Source organism: Copadichromis virginalis, linkage group LG4 (assembly GCF_057382275.1).
Source record: "Copadichromis virginalis isolate Kocher_CV1m ecotype Utaka linkage group LG4, C_Virginalis_male_GT1.1, whole genome shotgun sequence".
NCBI classification, from domain to species: Eukaryota; Metazoa; Chordata; class Actinopteri; order Cichliformes; family Cichlidae; genus Copadichromis; species Copadichromis virginalis.
The window spans coordinates 24,364,526-24,377,955 of NC_140621.1; the positions used below are offsets into that span (position 1 = coordinate 24,364,526).

Consider the following 13,430-nt stretch of genomic DNA (forward strand, 5'->3'; position numbering starts at 1 on the left):
CTTAAATCTTAAAACATGCAATGCTAGGCACTAAAACGATGACATCATTTCCCCTTTGACAAATGAACAAAGATATTCTCTACTCTTGCTCTCCGAAAATATCTAATAAGGCAAACGCAAATGAGTATTGTATAATACTAGAAAGGATATGAAGAATCATTTTAAAGAATGCACAACACTGCTTATTGATAAATGCTTATTACACCTTGGTATATAATAGCATCAATAAAAGGCTTAATATGTTCCTGGGTCTTTCAAGTACATTTTCTTGGTACATTAATTATTAAGTATTTAAACTGGCTAACCTATTTATATATTTATTATTAAAGATTTAATAAATTATCCTCGAGGTTTCCTTTGTGTCAGTGCGTCAAGGCAGTCTGAGTGGCCCCATGCTGGCACCCTGTGTCTTTAAGGACCCATGTAAAGAGGGCGTGTTCAAGCGCACTACCGCAGCAGGCGTTGTAGTGAGTTCATGCGCTTCAGAGTAGCAGCAGCGTTTGTAAGGATGTTGTGACAGCAGCTGTAATATTTCTCTAAAAAAAACCGCCACACTCACGGGTCCATGATCCGCGTTGTTTGGAGCAGAAAGAACTAATCTGAGCGCCTCACAGCTTGTTTCGTTTGATGAATGCACCCCCATTGTTGGTCTGCTGGGGGCCTAAAAGTGGAGCAGCACCCGGCTTTTATGAATGGGGATGCTCGGTAAGCGTGTGTACTTTAATATTTGTACTTGCACTTAACATAAAACTGATCTTCTGGGTTGTGTGTGCACTTCAAGGACGCGTTTTAAACCGACATTTTATCGGCCCGTTCACCTGCGCGCACGGGGCTGCTCATGCTTCTAGTCCGCTGGCCTATTATTGTTCTCCTGCTATTGACCCACCCAGAATCAGCGCTTTATTGTATATGATCCAATCTCGCTGATCGGCAGTGAGCGCAAGAGTGAATCAAATGCTGCGGAATTAGCGCTTATTTCTTTGTGTGTCTGTTGTCGAAAGAAACGAGCCATTTTGTCCTCTCAGAAACAAATTGAGTTTGTGTTTTTTTTGTTTGTTAGTTTATTTGGGGATGTTTTCAGGTTTAAGCGGATACACCATGTTTCCTTTTGTTTTAACCCCTGACTTTACTACAAACGACAACTCCCATAGGCCTGACTTTTAGAACACATGATAAACTTCAAAAATTCTCATAATTAGGCCAGTAACGTGTTTGATGGCTGTGCGTATTGGGGGTCCTTCATATTTTCTTAAAACACTTTGACTTGCTTCTGGGAACTAATTCTAGAGTGAGTGGAAGGTGATAGAAGGGCGTGATTTGGCACATTTCCTCGAAGTTGGAGGTGGCTTTGACTTGATCAGATAAGGCTGGGAAAGAAAGATACGTTATACAGTTTCTGCCTCCTTGGAGTGCACATTCACTTTGTCCAGGTCTTTGTACAGTTTTCCTGGTAAGGCTGGCACTTGATGAGGTCACTGACTGGTAGTGTGAGGTAATGGGCCTCAGGTCAGCGGGCTATCTCTCCATCACCCTGCACTGATAAGAACTTACAGCAATTGTCTGAAGAGGTGATGTTATCAGAGGTCTGTGCTTGTGAGGACGTTACGGTGGCTTTTAGGAAATTTGACCTGCCTTTTTCAAAATGTGCAAGGGCCTTTTATGAGATGTGAGGTTGTCTTGAAGTGGTGTGATGGATTCAGGTTGATGACACTACAAGCATGCAAGCATAGTTGACCAGATTTACATGTTTTAGGCTTTCTTTAGCCTATTTACTTTGTATTTTATACAAAGTGACAGGATTTTAAACCAGCCCGCACAAGCACCACAAGTTGTTGTTTTTTTTTTTTCTTCTTCTTCTTCTTCTTCTTCTACTACTACTACTACTACTACTACTACTACTACTACTACTACTAAATTACAAAGTTGGTGTCTAATTGCCTGCAGGAGGTGGTTAGTGCCCGAAGGTGAAAGTTATCCTTCCCTCTTGTGTTGTTGGACACTGTGCCAAGCACCCTGTTATTATGCAAGGCACAGTGTAGACAGGATTTGTTGGCTCGTATCCTGGGAAGAGCAACCTGCTAATAAGTTTGTTTACAAGAGCAAGCAAAGTTGCTCACTTTTAATGTGGATATTCCAAAATACATCTGCGGTAATGCTGAAGGGAAACTCAGTTATTTGTGGCTACTGGCTAAATAGTCCTGCACCCATGTTTGCAGTTTGTGTGCTCATTTGAGGCTGTGTGTGTCCTGTCCAGCCCCTTCACATTCCAGGAAATACCAGTATAAACTGTTTTTTTTTTTTTTGTGTTTTCTTTTCTTTTCCCAGAATTCCTCTGAGGATGGTAGTAGGGAATATCTGGGTTACTTTGGAGAAGAGCCTTGGATTTGAACTTGTCTTTCAACACTTACACAGTAAAGATGTATTTTAGCCAGTTTGGCTTCTGACATATGGCAACTGTCATTAGTTTTCTGCCACTTACCTTTTTATTACCTTGTCCAAATATCAAATACTGAGAGTTTATCATATGACAGTGTGTGAATGCTGTGTCTGTTTGGGGTTTTTTGCCTTTTGTTTGGCTGCATTGTGTTCTTGGCCTATCCTGCATGCTGCTTTGTTGCACTGTATGCTGGGGCCTGTTAGCAAGAGGTAAATGTTTGTTCTGTTTCCTTGTTACTGGATGCACGTATTGCATGGAGTTGATGTCATTGTACCAAAAGACAATGACAGGGACTTCTGTTTAAACTCCAAATGCTTTCAGAGATGTCCTCTTTCACTCTATTTGATTTGTTGTTTAGCATTTGTGTGACATTCATTGTCCATTACAATTGTGCCATAGATACACAAGCATATTTATTTTATTTAAAATAAGAAATAAAAAAAAAAATAAACCGAGTTCGTCCATGTCCCACCAGCCTGTGCTTTCCTTTGCTTGTCTGACCTCATAGTTATGGCACTGCAGCACTTTCAAACAGGAGTCTCCAAATCCTATTGCTTTTCTGATTTCTAAAATGTTTTCTGGTTTTCTTTCCATCAAGGAGAACAGATTTCTTCCCAAATGGTTCAAAATAGAACCTCATTCATCTTCTGCAGCTCTTAAAACACCAACCACACAGACAGCTGGGCCTGAGGCCAGAGCTGTCAACAGCTGTTGTGACTCAGCTACCTGGTGTTGTAAAGATCCGGTTGTGATCGTTTTCGAAAACGATTAAAGTCACCTGGACCTGACGCTCTCCATGTACTGATACATATTGCATTTGGAGTCTGCTTTTACACACACAATGTCCTACAGGCTTATTAAAACAGGGTGTCGATGGAGATATGAGCTGTTTGTTTGACTAGCTTGTCTGTAACACAGTATTATGGAGAAAAGCCTTGTTTACGTTATGAGTGATCAGGAAGGGCAGGCTGAGAAGATTTCCGGAGGGATGGGAGGGTTTACTGCCTAATTTTCTCCCTGCCCTTCCTGTGGATGTACCCTCCAACACGTGTCTTCATTAAACGGCTCCATCATGTGCAGCTATGTATGTCCAGCCTGTCCTTTTGGGAAGTTCTTGGCTAATTGCTTGTTTTGAAGAGACTGGTTTTCAGTGATGTGTCTCAGTGGTAATTAAGTTATGCTTTTGCAACTGTGTGCATCCACATTTTAAGAATGCTCAAATGTCTTCGTGCATACAGAAGGGGACAGTTGTTAATGACTTAAGACTGGTCGTTGATCTTGCAGATCCAGCTGGAACAGGATGGAAAAAGTTGGAAAGGTATTAGCTTAATGTTAAGTGTCTGTGAAGGTTCTCAGCCTGTCCTTTTGGGATGTTCTTGGCTTAATGTTAAGTGGTTACCTCTGGCATGCTCACTCGTTGATATTGCCAGCGTGAACCTGCTTTCCGTCAATTCCCTGTAATTATTCCGAGACACTCTAAATGCCTCTAAATGCATGTTGTGCCTCCCACCCTCTGTTTGTATTTAGACAGCATGCCCAGTACACAAATGACGTTGGTGTCCAGCCATATTGGCTCCATTTTCAGTAGCGTAATAGTAACTTTTTATTCTGATCAGAGATGATAGCAGAGCTGGGATGGATAACATTGTTTGTCTATAAAAAGGCATTGTAGATCCATGAAAATAATGTTTATCAGCCTTGTTTAACCCAAAGAATACTTTTCATTCTTGAAGCGCAATGCAGCATTATTGTTTGCCATCCACTGATTGTGCCTGTAATAGAAGCTGTCAGTTTGATCACAGCAGAGGACGGAGAGAAAGAGATGCTGTGTCATGTCTGGAGGCTGTGTTGGCTGTAAATGTAAAAGAGACAAGTCATCCCCTCTTGGGTATCTGAGTTCAGCTGGTGCACGTCGAGCACGCCTGTTTTCTGCCACAAACCCTTTCAGTGACTGCCGAGGTGTCACCTTCTGTCCTGGTCTTCATCACTTTTCTTCCTTCCAGCTGGATGATTTGCTTTACTTGTAAATAGCTCCAACTTGAATAGTCTGCATGGTGAATACAGTGGCATTTTCAATTTTAAAGTGTTGCTTCGTGAATGTTGGTAGAGTTCCACGCTAGCCGCTTTCACCTCTTATGTTGAGAAAACGCCTACTAGCTTTGTCGTAAAATGAACAAATGTGTGTAAATAAGCAAAAACAAAACAGTTGTGCAGGAAACCGGCACACACTGGTGTCTGTCATGCAAACAGACCTAAGCCACAAGTCTGCAACCTAGCTAGCACATTCCCCACATGTCAAATATGAATATTTGTGGTAGAGCGTAACCCACTTCAGGCTAGTTTTAGTGATCATGGATTGTATATTGATCTGTCACCTCACTATATATCCTGATATTTCAAGAAAATTTGTGAGGATATTTATGATGATAAAGAAAAAAAGTATACATATAAATAAAAGATGTTTTCCATCCAATATTTTTCAATGGCACTACTGTCACACTTCCTAATTTTCAATCGAAACAAGGTGCCAGCAATGACAGCATCATTAGCATGCAACAGTCATGACACAGCATAAATTAAATATAAGCTAAACTTCTAAGTAAAAGTATAAAATAGCTGCTTAAAACTTTAGTATAACAAAACCTAAAGTCCATTGACCCAGAGCCTGCATAATATTGTCACATGAAAAAAAAAAAAAAAAAAAATGAATAGATATTTTCTACCTCTTGCTAAAAGCCCTGCTTTTCCATCATGTTACCGCATAATTTAATCCATCCAAGTAATTTCCATTCATCATTTGCTCTTCCTGTCGTACGGCGCGCAACCAGCGAGTGCTAGCGATGCTTGATTGATTAGTTTGTTTATTTTTGCACATCGCCAGCTACTAGTATTTCCTCCTCCTGTGCCGTCCTAGTCTGTAACTCGTTTGTTGTTTCCACCTTTAGCAGGAAGAGTTTTCTCACATATTTTGCAAAGTGCTGCACTTTGCTGGAGGTTTTTGAGGTCGTTCTCTTTTTAGGTAACAAAATGTCATCGATTTGTAGCTCTTGTTCCCAAACGTGCTTCTCCTTGTTGTGCACATTAGGAAACGTAAACATATGATATTGCACTATATGACACTTTTATTTTATTTTTTACATGTACTGAATGATGTCATGACGAAGGTCTTTATCAATACAAAACAAAAGCTGTAAAACTTGTGAAAATACAATTAAGTCCAAAATCTATGCATTTATTCAGTTTGCAAAGCCTTCCAGTGGGCGGATTGTTGGGCGGATTCTGGCCCGTGAGCTTTGTTCGGTTTACACGATGGTTTTTCAATGCAATGTTATATTTTTAACACTCTTAAAAGTTCTTGTCAGTTTGTTCTTGCTGCTTCTCTCAAATATTCCCCTCACTGTCTATCTAAGGATAGAAATGGATTTGGTACTCAGCAACATGAATACCAATTCCAAAACCTACAGGCACTTTTATTAGCAGGAAGGCTCTAAAAACCTCTTGTTCTTTGATCCCTACAGAACGGTGTGCCCCACTGGGTGAGGTGTGACACTAACACAGCATATCTCCTAACAGCAGCTTGTGAGGTATTTGTGGTCACAGAAAAAAGAACAAAAAACCCCCCAGAAACAATTTTTTCTTCTGGTCCCTGTGTTATTTTTCATCATTTTCTGGAAAATGGGTTGTCTTGGGGTGTGCGATTTCCTGATTTGACTGCATGTCCATTTGGGGCTGTCGTGCACTGAAGTTTCCCGGAGTGCTTGGTGATGTGCCCAATTGTCCTGTTTTGTTCAGCCATTGGTGTTTTTCTTTAAATATATAAACAAACAAACAAAACATATCAGGGCTTATTTAGTGTGATCGTGTCTGTTCTGAAATGTTTTAGCTTCCGTGCTATATAGGATCTGTATGGTGAAATGGGTGGCAGGGTATAAACGTACCAAAGATACCCTCTCGGTCAACACGTCTGAAGCTGCAACACCACAAGCGAATGGCACGTCTAGTTGATTGCCCCAAATGGGCGATTTAAGCAATGGCTAAATTTGGCTTTAGCGTAAGAAAAAGGGCTTTATTTGTAATTTCTCATTAGAGCAGTGTGTTTTCTCATTGCTGTATTTATCTCAGAGGGCATCATCAGCTTGATGTCTGTTGTCCCCCGTTTGTTTGATTGAGAGATAATGTGATTTCCACTGTTTGTCCTTTGGCTGCTCCTTCCTAAATGAGATATTCAGGCCCACTAACTGAGCTGCATGGCAGATACCTATCTACTGGAGGCCATTTGTCTGCGTAATTAGTAGAGTATGTGTGTGAGAGTCTGTGCTAGCCTGTTACTGAGCAACTGTGTACCTCTTGGTGGTGTCGCACTTAAACATTTGGGAATAAATTAGGGTTTTCACAAGCAATCAGAATGTTTACAGATTGCTTGATAATTGGAGTATTTTTCAAGCAGAGCAGTTTTCACCCCTTTTTTTTTTTTTTTTTTTTTTTTAATTTCCACACAGATTTAGGGTGCATCATGTGGCTTTTCCTCCCCCTAATGTCAGTTCACCCTCTGGTCATTCGATTGTCCGTCCAGGTCAGTGACTTCAAATGATGTGCACAGCGAGTCTGAACCCCTCCCGTCTTCCAGACAGCAGAATGCACAGAGCACAAAGAAGGCGCATCAATACTTAGTTCCGGAAATGGCCCATAAATCATGGTTGAGACTCGGTTTATGTGTCTGCAAGTGATCTCTTGTGTTTCGGTATTGATTGGCTTGGTGTGAGAATATTGACAAGAAGTGAGAAGTTATGCTCGTCTAAGGTTTGCTGTAAAAAACTTACTGAATGCGGGTTAATTATCTCAGTGAATTTTGACTCGTAGGTTAAACTCGTAGCTATTTTTCTTTCCCCACTTCCTCCAGTGTGGCATTTGTTTATAGCTGTAAGAAATGACTGCAGGTTTAGTGAGGTTACTGTTTCATTTAGCGCGCTCCTTTTTGACCTCTTTAGTAGAAGTAAAACAGCAGATTTTTTTTCTTTTCTTTTGCTCTTTTTTTCCTGACTGAGAGATTTCCTTTTTTTTTTTTTTTTTTTTCCCCCTCCAGGTTTAGAACTACTCCATAGCCTAAATACATCTGGCAAAATAGGTTATAATACCGCTTATAAAAAAGAACAACATGAGATGACTGAAGAAGTGGAGTAGCACTCACAACTGTTTGGAAACATTCCAATGTACTCGTGGTTACTGCAGTATGTGTGCGTGCATGTACTGCTGCTTTTACCGAGCAGCTCACAAACACCACATCAAGGCAGGTCAGTCAACCTCATAATCTATACACATCAGTTTAGACAGCTCTAGCTTTCAAGAAGCTGTACTGTCAAACTGAAAAAATGCAGATGTGCTTCATTTGCTGTTCATCCCCGTTCCTGTCCCGCATTTTAGTGGGCTCTGTTGCAGTTAGAGCATGAGTGTTGTGAAAGTTTGTTTATAAAGTCAATCCTCCCCCCTTCACCCCTGGTGCTGCGATCCAGCGGTTCCCACGCTAACTGCTGCCTTCTCAGGCCCTTTTCCACTCTCCATCTATATCTGCCACTCCCCCACCCCCTACTCGTGCGTGCATGCACTTCCGCAAATATGACAAAGCCATAAATATAGAAGGTCTTGGGTTGGATGTAAATGTGGAACTGCAGCGGTTTTTGTTTTTTGTTTTTTCTGGTACGATGTGGTTTGGAGCTGACAATGAGAAGTCTGTCTGGTGGTCTATAGCAAGTTTCTGTATCCATATCCCTGCGATGGGCACCATAGAGCTTTTCAGCTTGATCCTGGCCTAGAGGGTAATATAGAGGAGTGGGAGGGAGGTTTTCACCATCTCCGCTTTTTTGATCCAGTAGTTGTTTTGTTTTGTTTTTTTCTTTCCTGTGTTTGTGCCACCCAGGAGCAACTATTCAGGAAAGAAAAGGCTGTTATTTTGGCTGGGTGTGAATATTTGGCCTTCCCTGAAACAAATCAGAACAGGCAGCTACAAAAATAAACACATTTCAGCAAAAAGGGACTTTGTTTATGTATCTTGTTGAAATCATTTGGAGTTCATGGAATGTTTTGTCATCACAACTCGGCCTCTGGTTTATCGAGCTTGCTTGCTTTATTTATTTATTTATTTTTTTGTTGTTGTTTTTTTTTCTACAGCACTGGAATATTTCTGAGTTTTAATCGATTTCCATTTTGGCCAATAGAAAGTAATAACACAAGGTGAGTGAGCACAGGCTATGGCTGACAGAAGGCCATATGTTGCATTTGAAGCCTGGAGCCGCCCGTAGCCTCTGACAGGAAACGCTGTCGCTTGCACGAGGGAGGGTGTTTCTATGGAAACCGAAGCAGGTGAAGGCATTAACAGGAAGCGGAGAAGAGACTCAGCTGGCAAAGACAGGGGGTGGAGACCGAAGAATGAGGTCAATGCATGCAAAAGCCTGCCACTTTAAACAGCTAAAATCTCTTCCAGCATAAACAGAAGTGACTTAAATATGTTTTAAAGGGCTTTCTTACAAGAAAGCTAAAGTCAAGGTTAAGTGTTCCTCTTCCTGTCTTAGGTTAAGTAAACAAAGAAAACGGCACTATGAGCAAGCTAGAGAGACGCACGCTCAAGCCGGCGAGGTAAACCTTTTCTTCAGACATGCTTATGCACAACCACAGAGATTTTCCATCCACAAGTCAGCTGTGCATGTGTTTTTGATGTCTTTGTGTGGAAACCGCTTGCACTTCACTTTGTGGGCCACCATGAGAGTGCTCTTTTCATGTGTATTTTATATAATTGGACTGATGGTTAATGAGACACCCTGCTCCTGCCCTCCAGTGCATCACCTGAGGAAACAGCGGTGTCTGGCTGGCTGCCTGTGGCGGGGTTTCCTCTGTCTGAGCTCTCAGTAACGTAGAAACACAATTTTGTCAGCTGTCATAAACCTCCGGGGGCTTAAACACCACTGCCTAAGATGGGGAATACATTGTGATTTCTTTGTTGCAATAATCCAGCTCTATAGTTAGATGACAGGGGTATCATTGTTTTTGATGCATGTATAATTGTCCTTTTGTCAGTAGAAGATAGTTTTCGGTCTTGCAGTGAAGTATACTTTGCAAAAAAAAAAAGAAATCTGTGGCAGCTCTCAGTTATCTTGCCTTGATTCATGTTGGTCTGTGGTTGGTGTTTTCCTCTAAGTTATAGCGCTGTTTAAGTAAAATCCTGTGGTGGTCTACTTTTTTTTTTTTTGGTTTTTTTCTGCAGCGTATTTTAGAGTTCATCTCACAGAGTTTGCTCGTCATTATAGACTCAATAATTGATAGCTTCAGCTCTTGCAATTAGTGGCAACATTTGGAATTCCTTCATATGTTTTTTTTTTTTTTTTTTTTTTTTTCTTAGAATTAAAGGGCTGAATGTTGACTTTCTTGGCAACATAATTTAAAATCTATACTTTAGCTGGACCATATAGATTCTTTCTTTTTGCTTTCTGCTGGTTTTGAGTCAAGTTACAATTTATTGTTTGAAATCAATTTGTGTGAGTGGACACACTTTGAAGTTTTTTTTTTGTTTTGTTTTTTTGACTAAACAAACAATTTTGATTCGATTATGTCTGTTTCTAACTTATTGTGTGTTTTTCCAGGTTCCCTGGCTGATTGGATTTAAGGACCATCAATATTCATTCCAAGATTTCAAAGAAGGACTTTCCCAAAGATTCAGGTGATCTTTTTGCCACCCAGCTACCTCTTAGTGCACAACAATACCCCTGATCAGCCACCATGCCGATCTTAAAACAGCTAGTGTCGTCCTCCTCCCAGACAAAGCGTCGCTCCCGTATGGACCTGACCAGGGAGATGATCAGTGCTCCCCTGGGTGACTTTCGCCACACCATGCATGTAGGCCGCAGCGGTGATGCTTTTGGTGACACCTCCTTTCTCAGCACACGCTCAGGGGAACCCCCTCCCGAGTCCACATCCTTTCCTCGCTCTCCTCGGCCTGGACTCCTGTCACGCACCTTTAGGAGCAGCAAGCGCTCTCAGTCGGTGAACCGAGTGGACCAACAGAAAGATGGTGCCCTGGTGGTCCCCGGAGGATCACCCACCTATGTAAAAAATGCCATGTCCCTTCCCTTTCTCAATGATGAAGACGGAGGCGACAGCATGGTGGCAAAGAGTTTGTCTTCAAGTCCGCTGAAGCTCCACAGCGACTTGGATGGGAGAGGTGCGGTTGCAGCTACTCGCGCTTTAGAGCTGGAAGAGCAAAGTTTTGGTGAGCTGACTGAGCTCCCAGAGAGCTCAATTCAGTACGGAGGTGGAATGAAGCATGCAGTGTCGGTTATGTCTTTCCACGTTGACCTGGGTCCGTCCATGCTGGGTGAAATCCTGGGTGTGATGGAGAAGGAGGATGATGATCTTGGCTACGAGGAGGGCAAGAGCAGCGAGGGCTGCACCTCGCCACTGCTTGGCGCCCATGGTGAGGAAGAGGTTTATGTAGAGGGTGAAAAAGATGAGGAGCATGTGGAGGCAAATGAAGAAGCAGAAGAGCTGCAGCACCAGGCATCTATGCATCTAGCCAGCTCTGTTGATCTGAGGCAGGAGGACGGAGGGCCTTACACTCCAGAGTACACTCCTGAGATACGCCCCAAACACTTGCAGCACCTAGACAGCTGCTCCATGTCCAGTTCTGGGTCTGCTGCTCTGGATGAGAAACCCAGCAGCCTGATCTTTGCAGGAGATACAGATAGCGCCACCTTCAGTGCCCCACCAGAGGAGGAGAGCAACTTTTCCTCTTTCTTGGAGGATGAAGATGATGAGATTCATGTATGAGAGTCTGGTGGAAGAAAAAAAAATAAGAATAAGCTGTGGAAGTGGTTTATGCGCAACTGGCAAGTCCTTTGACAGTGTGGATTTGCAGTTAAATGGGAAGACGATACTGTAGTCAGGAACTGTGCGAATGGCCCTTTGAAGAAGATGGAGGGTTCCTCCTTTAAAGGGCTACAAAGAAAGAGTGACTGCTCCTTTAGGATGTGCCCAAACTCTGTCTGTCAGAGAGCCTTACCCTCCACTCCCTTTCTGTCAATCTGTGACTCCCTTTTGAACACCGAGGGAACTGACATGGAAGGGAACACACTTTCTGAATATGGAACATTCCAGAAGTAAGCAGGGAGTAGTGGTTAGAAAGGAACTTTTGTAGGAAAAACACTTTCCACAAGTAAAACTCAGTTCAGCCTTTCTCTTTCCCTCTCTCTCCCCTCTCGCTTGATGTGTCACATGTGCTTTTTTCATTCGGTTCGCCTCTTTTCTTCACTCTGGCTGTGGGACGTCATGAGGCCTGAGCTAAACAGAAGGCCTCTGTCACAACAGGATCACTGGTGGGTGTCTTGTCACAATAAAGGGAGCTGTGGTTGTCACTGGTGTGTGAGGCCCTGCACTGAGCCTCTTTCATCTGAAGATATTATAGCAGTACCATAGATCTATCAGATTTCTTTCTCCCTTAGTATAACTTATGTATCTCAGGGTCTTTGTGACACTGTTTAAAGGGTACAATTTCCTGCTGTAAAGCTGGACCTCAAAGCCAACACCAAATTGTCTCCTTCACATAGACTCTGTGAATTGTAGAAAAGGAAGTAGAGCTAACGGAGATGCATTGGGCTGAACTAAATAGAAAGCAAGGTGTTACTACAGCAAACTGGAGGTGTGAGGAGTAGTGTAGCCCACTCTTAGTTGTCTTTTATATCTTTTCTGATGCAGTTTTCCTGATAATCTCCATTAATTAACACAAAGTGACTTTCCTTTAGTCGTGTCAAGTTCGAGTTGAAACCGAATAACCACTTCCTTCCTTTTTTTCGTTACATCCGAGCAACTGCAGCGGTGCAAGTGATCTGTGTAGAAGATTTTCATTACTCAAGGGGACTACCTATATGTGTAAACTATTTTCACCACTACGTACGAGTAGGGCTTTAGTGTATATGTGACGGATGAATTACGTGTACCAGGAGGCACAAGTAAATCAGACACTACTAGTATTTGGTGTTAAATACCTGCTGTTTTCTCTACCTTTGTTAGAAAGAAATCTTTACTGTGTTTGTTATGTCTGGAGAGTGGATTTAAAAAAAAAAAAGAAAAAGAAAAATAAACGTGGGGGGGAAGAAAAGAGACAGCCAGCAATGGATGCAAGAGCATTAAGAAAAGATTGCTATTTTTGTGCAAGTTGCATAGTCGTTGCAGCTCGACTGCCTTTCTTGCATCATTAAAAGCCATGGCCAGAAAGTATTGAGGCTTAGTTGGGCTGATTGACTTCACTGCCTTAACTGAAACTGACAGATGTGCCAAATTATGATTTTTTTTTTTTTCTTCTTCTTTTCTCTCTCTTTGCTTTTGGGAGAGTCTGCCACTTACATTTCACTTCCTTCTCTCTACCAGTATTCACTGTGTAAGTTTCAGCATGCAAATTAAGATAAGTGCTATAAGGTGTGATGTCCTGAAACTGAAGAGGTTGCATAACTGGATGTATATCACTCATGCACTACAAAATACACGCAAGTAAATCCAACTGTTAATTGGGTGCGAATGAGAAGTTGTTTGTGTTTTCTGTGTGATATTACACCATATTTTTGTCCCCACTGTATATTTACAGCCTCTTTTCTGTACTGCTCAAAATAACCTATATTTTTCAATAAAAGCTTGAATACTTTCACGGTTTCATATTTGATTGTTTGTTTTTATGTGAGTACATCAAAAAGCAGCGTGTGTTAAGTGCTATCCACTCAGCAGCATTAACAAAGGAATTCCTTGAGTGCCTCGTGTTTCCTGCCATTCACCATCTCTCCAAGCAGAGGAAGGAAGGAAGCAATTCAGACCTTATTGGCCTTAGTTGTACACTTTTCTTAAATATACAATAAAAAAAGAGTTTTGAGTAAAGCAGTGCATGTGGAGGAGAAAAGCATCTTAACTTAAAGGCTTAGTTTAAAAAATGTTTTGGTTAGTTTTTTTTAAAGATCGTGCA

At 41.7% G+C, this 13,430-nt stretch overlaps 1 protein-coding gene across 1 annotated transcript; it reads left to right on the forward strand.

The window, feature by feature from the left end:
- The first annotated feature begins 442 nt into the window (after positions 1–442).
- On the forward strand, positions 443–13,121 carry cdc42ep4a (CDC42 effector protein (Rho GTPase binding) 4a). Its single transcript, XM_085454366.1, has 2 exons — positions 443–705; positions 10,069–13,121. The coding sequence occupies exon 2, from the start codon at positions 10,205–10,207 to the stop codon at positions 11,249–11,251; it is 1,047 nt and encodes a 348-aa protein (XP_085310492.1). The 5' UTR covers positions 443–705; positions 10,069–10,204; the 3' UTR covers positions 11,252–13,121.
- Positions 13,122–13,430: the final 309 nt, after the last annotated feature.

Coding starts and splice junctions, on each gene's coding strand:
- cdc42ep4a (XM_085454366.1), top strand. CDS start 10,205: ATGCCGATCTTAAAACAGCTAGTGTCGTCCTCCTCCCAGACAAAGCGT.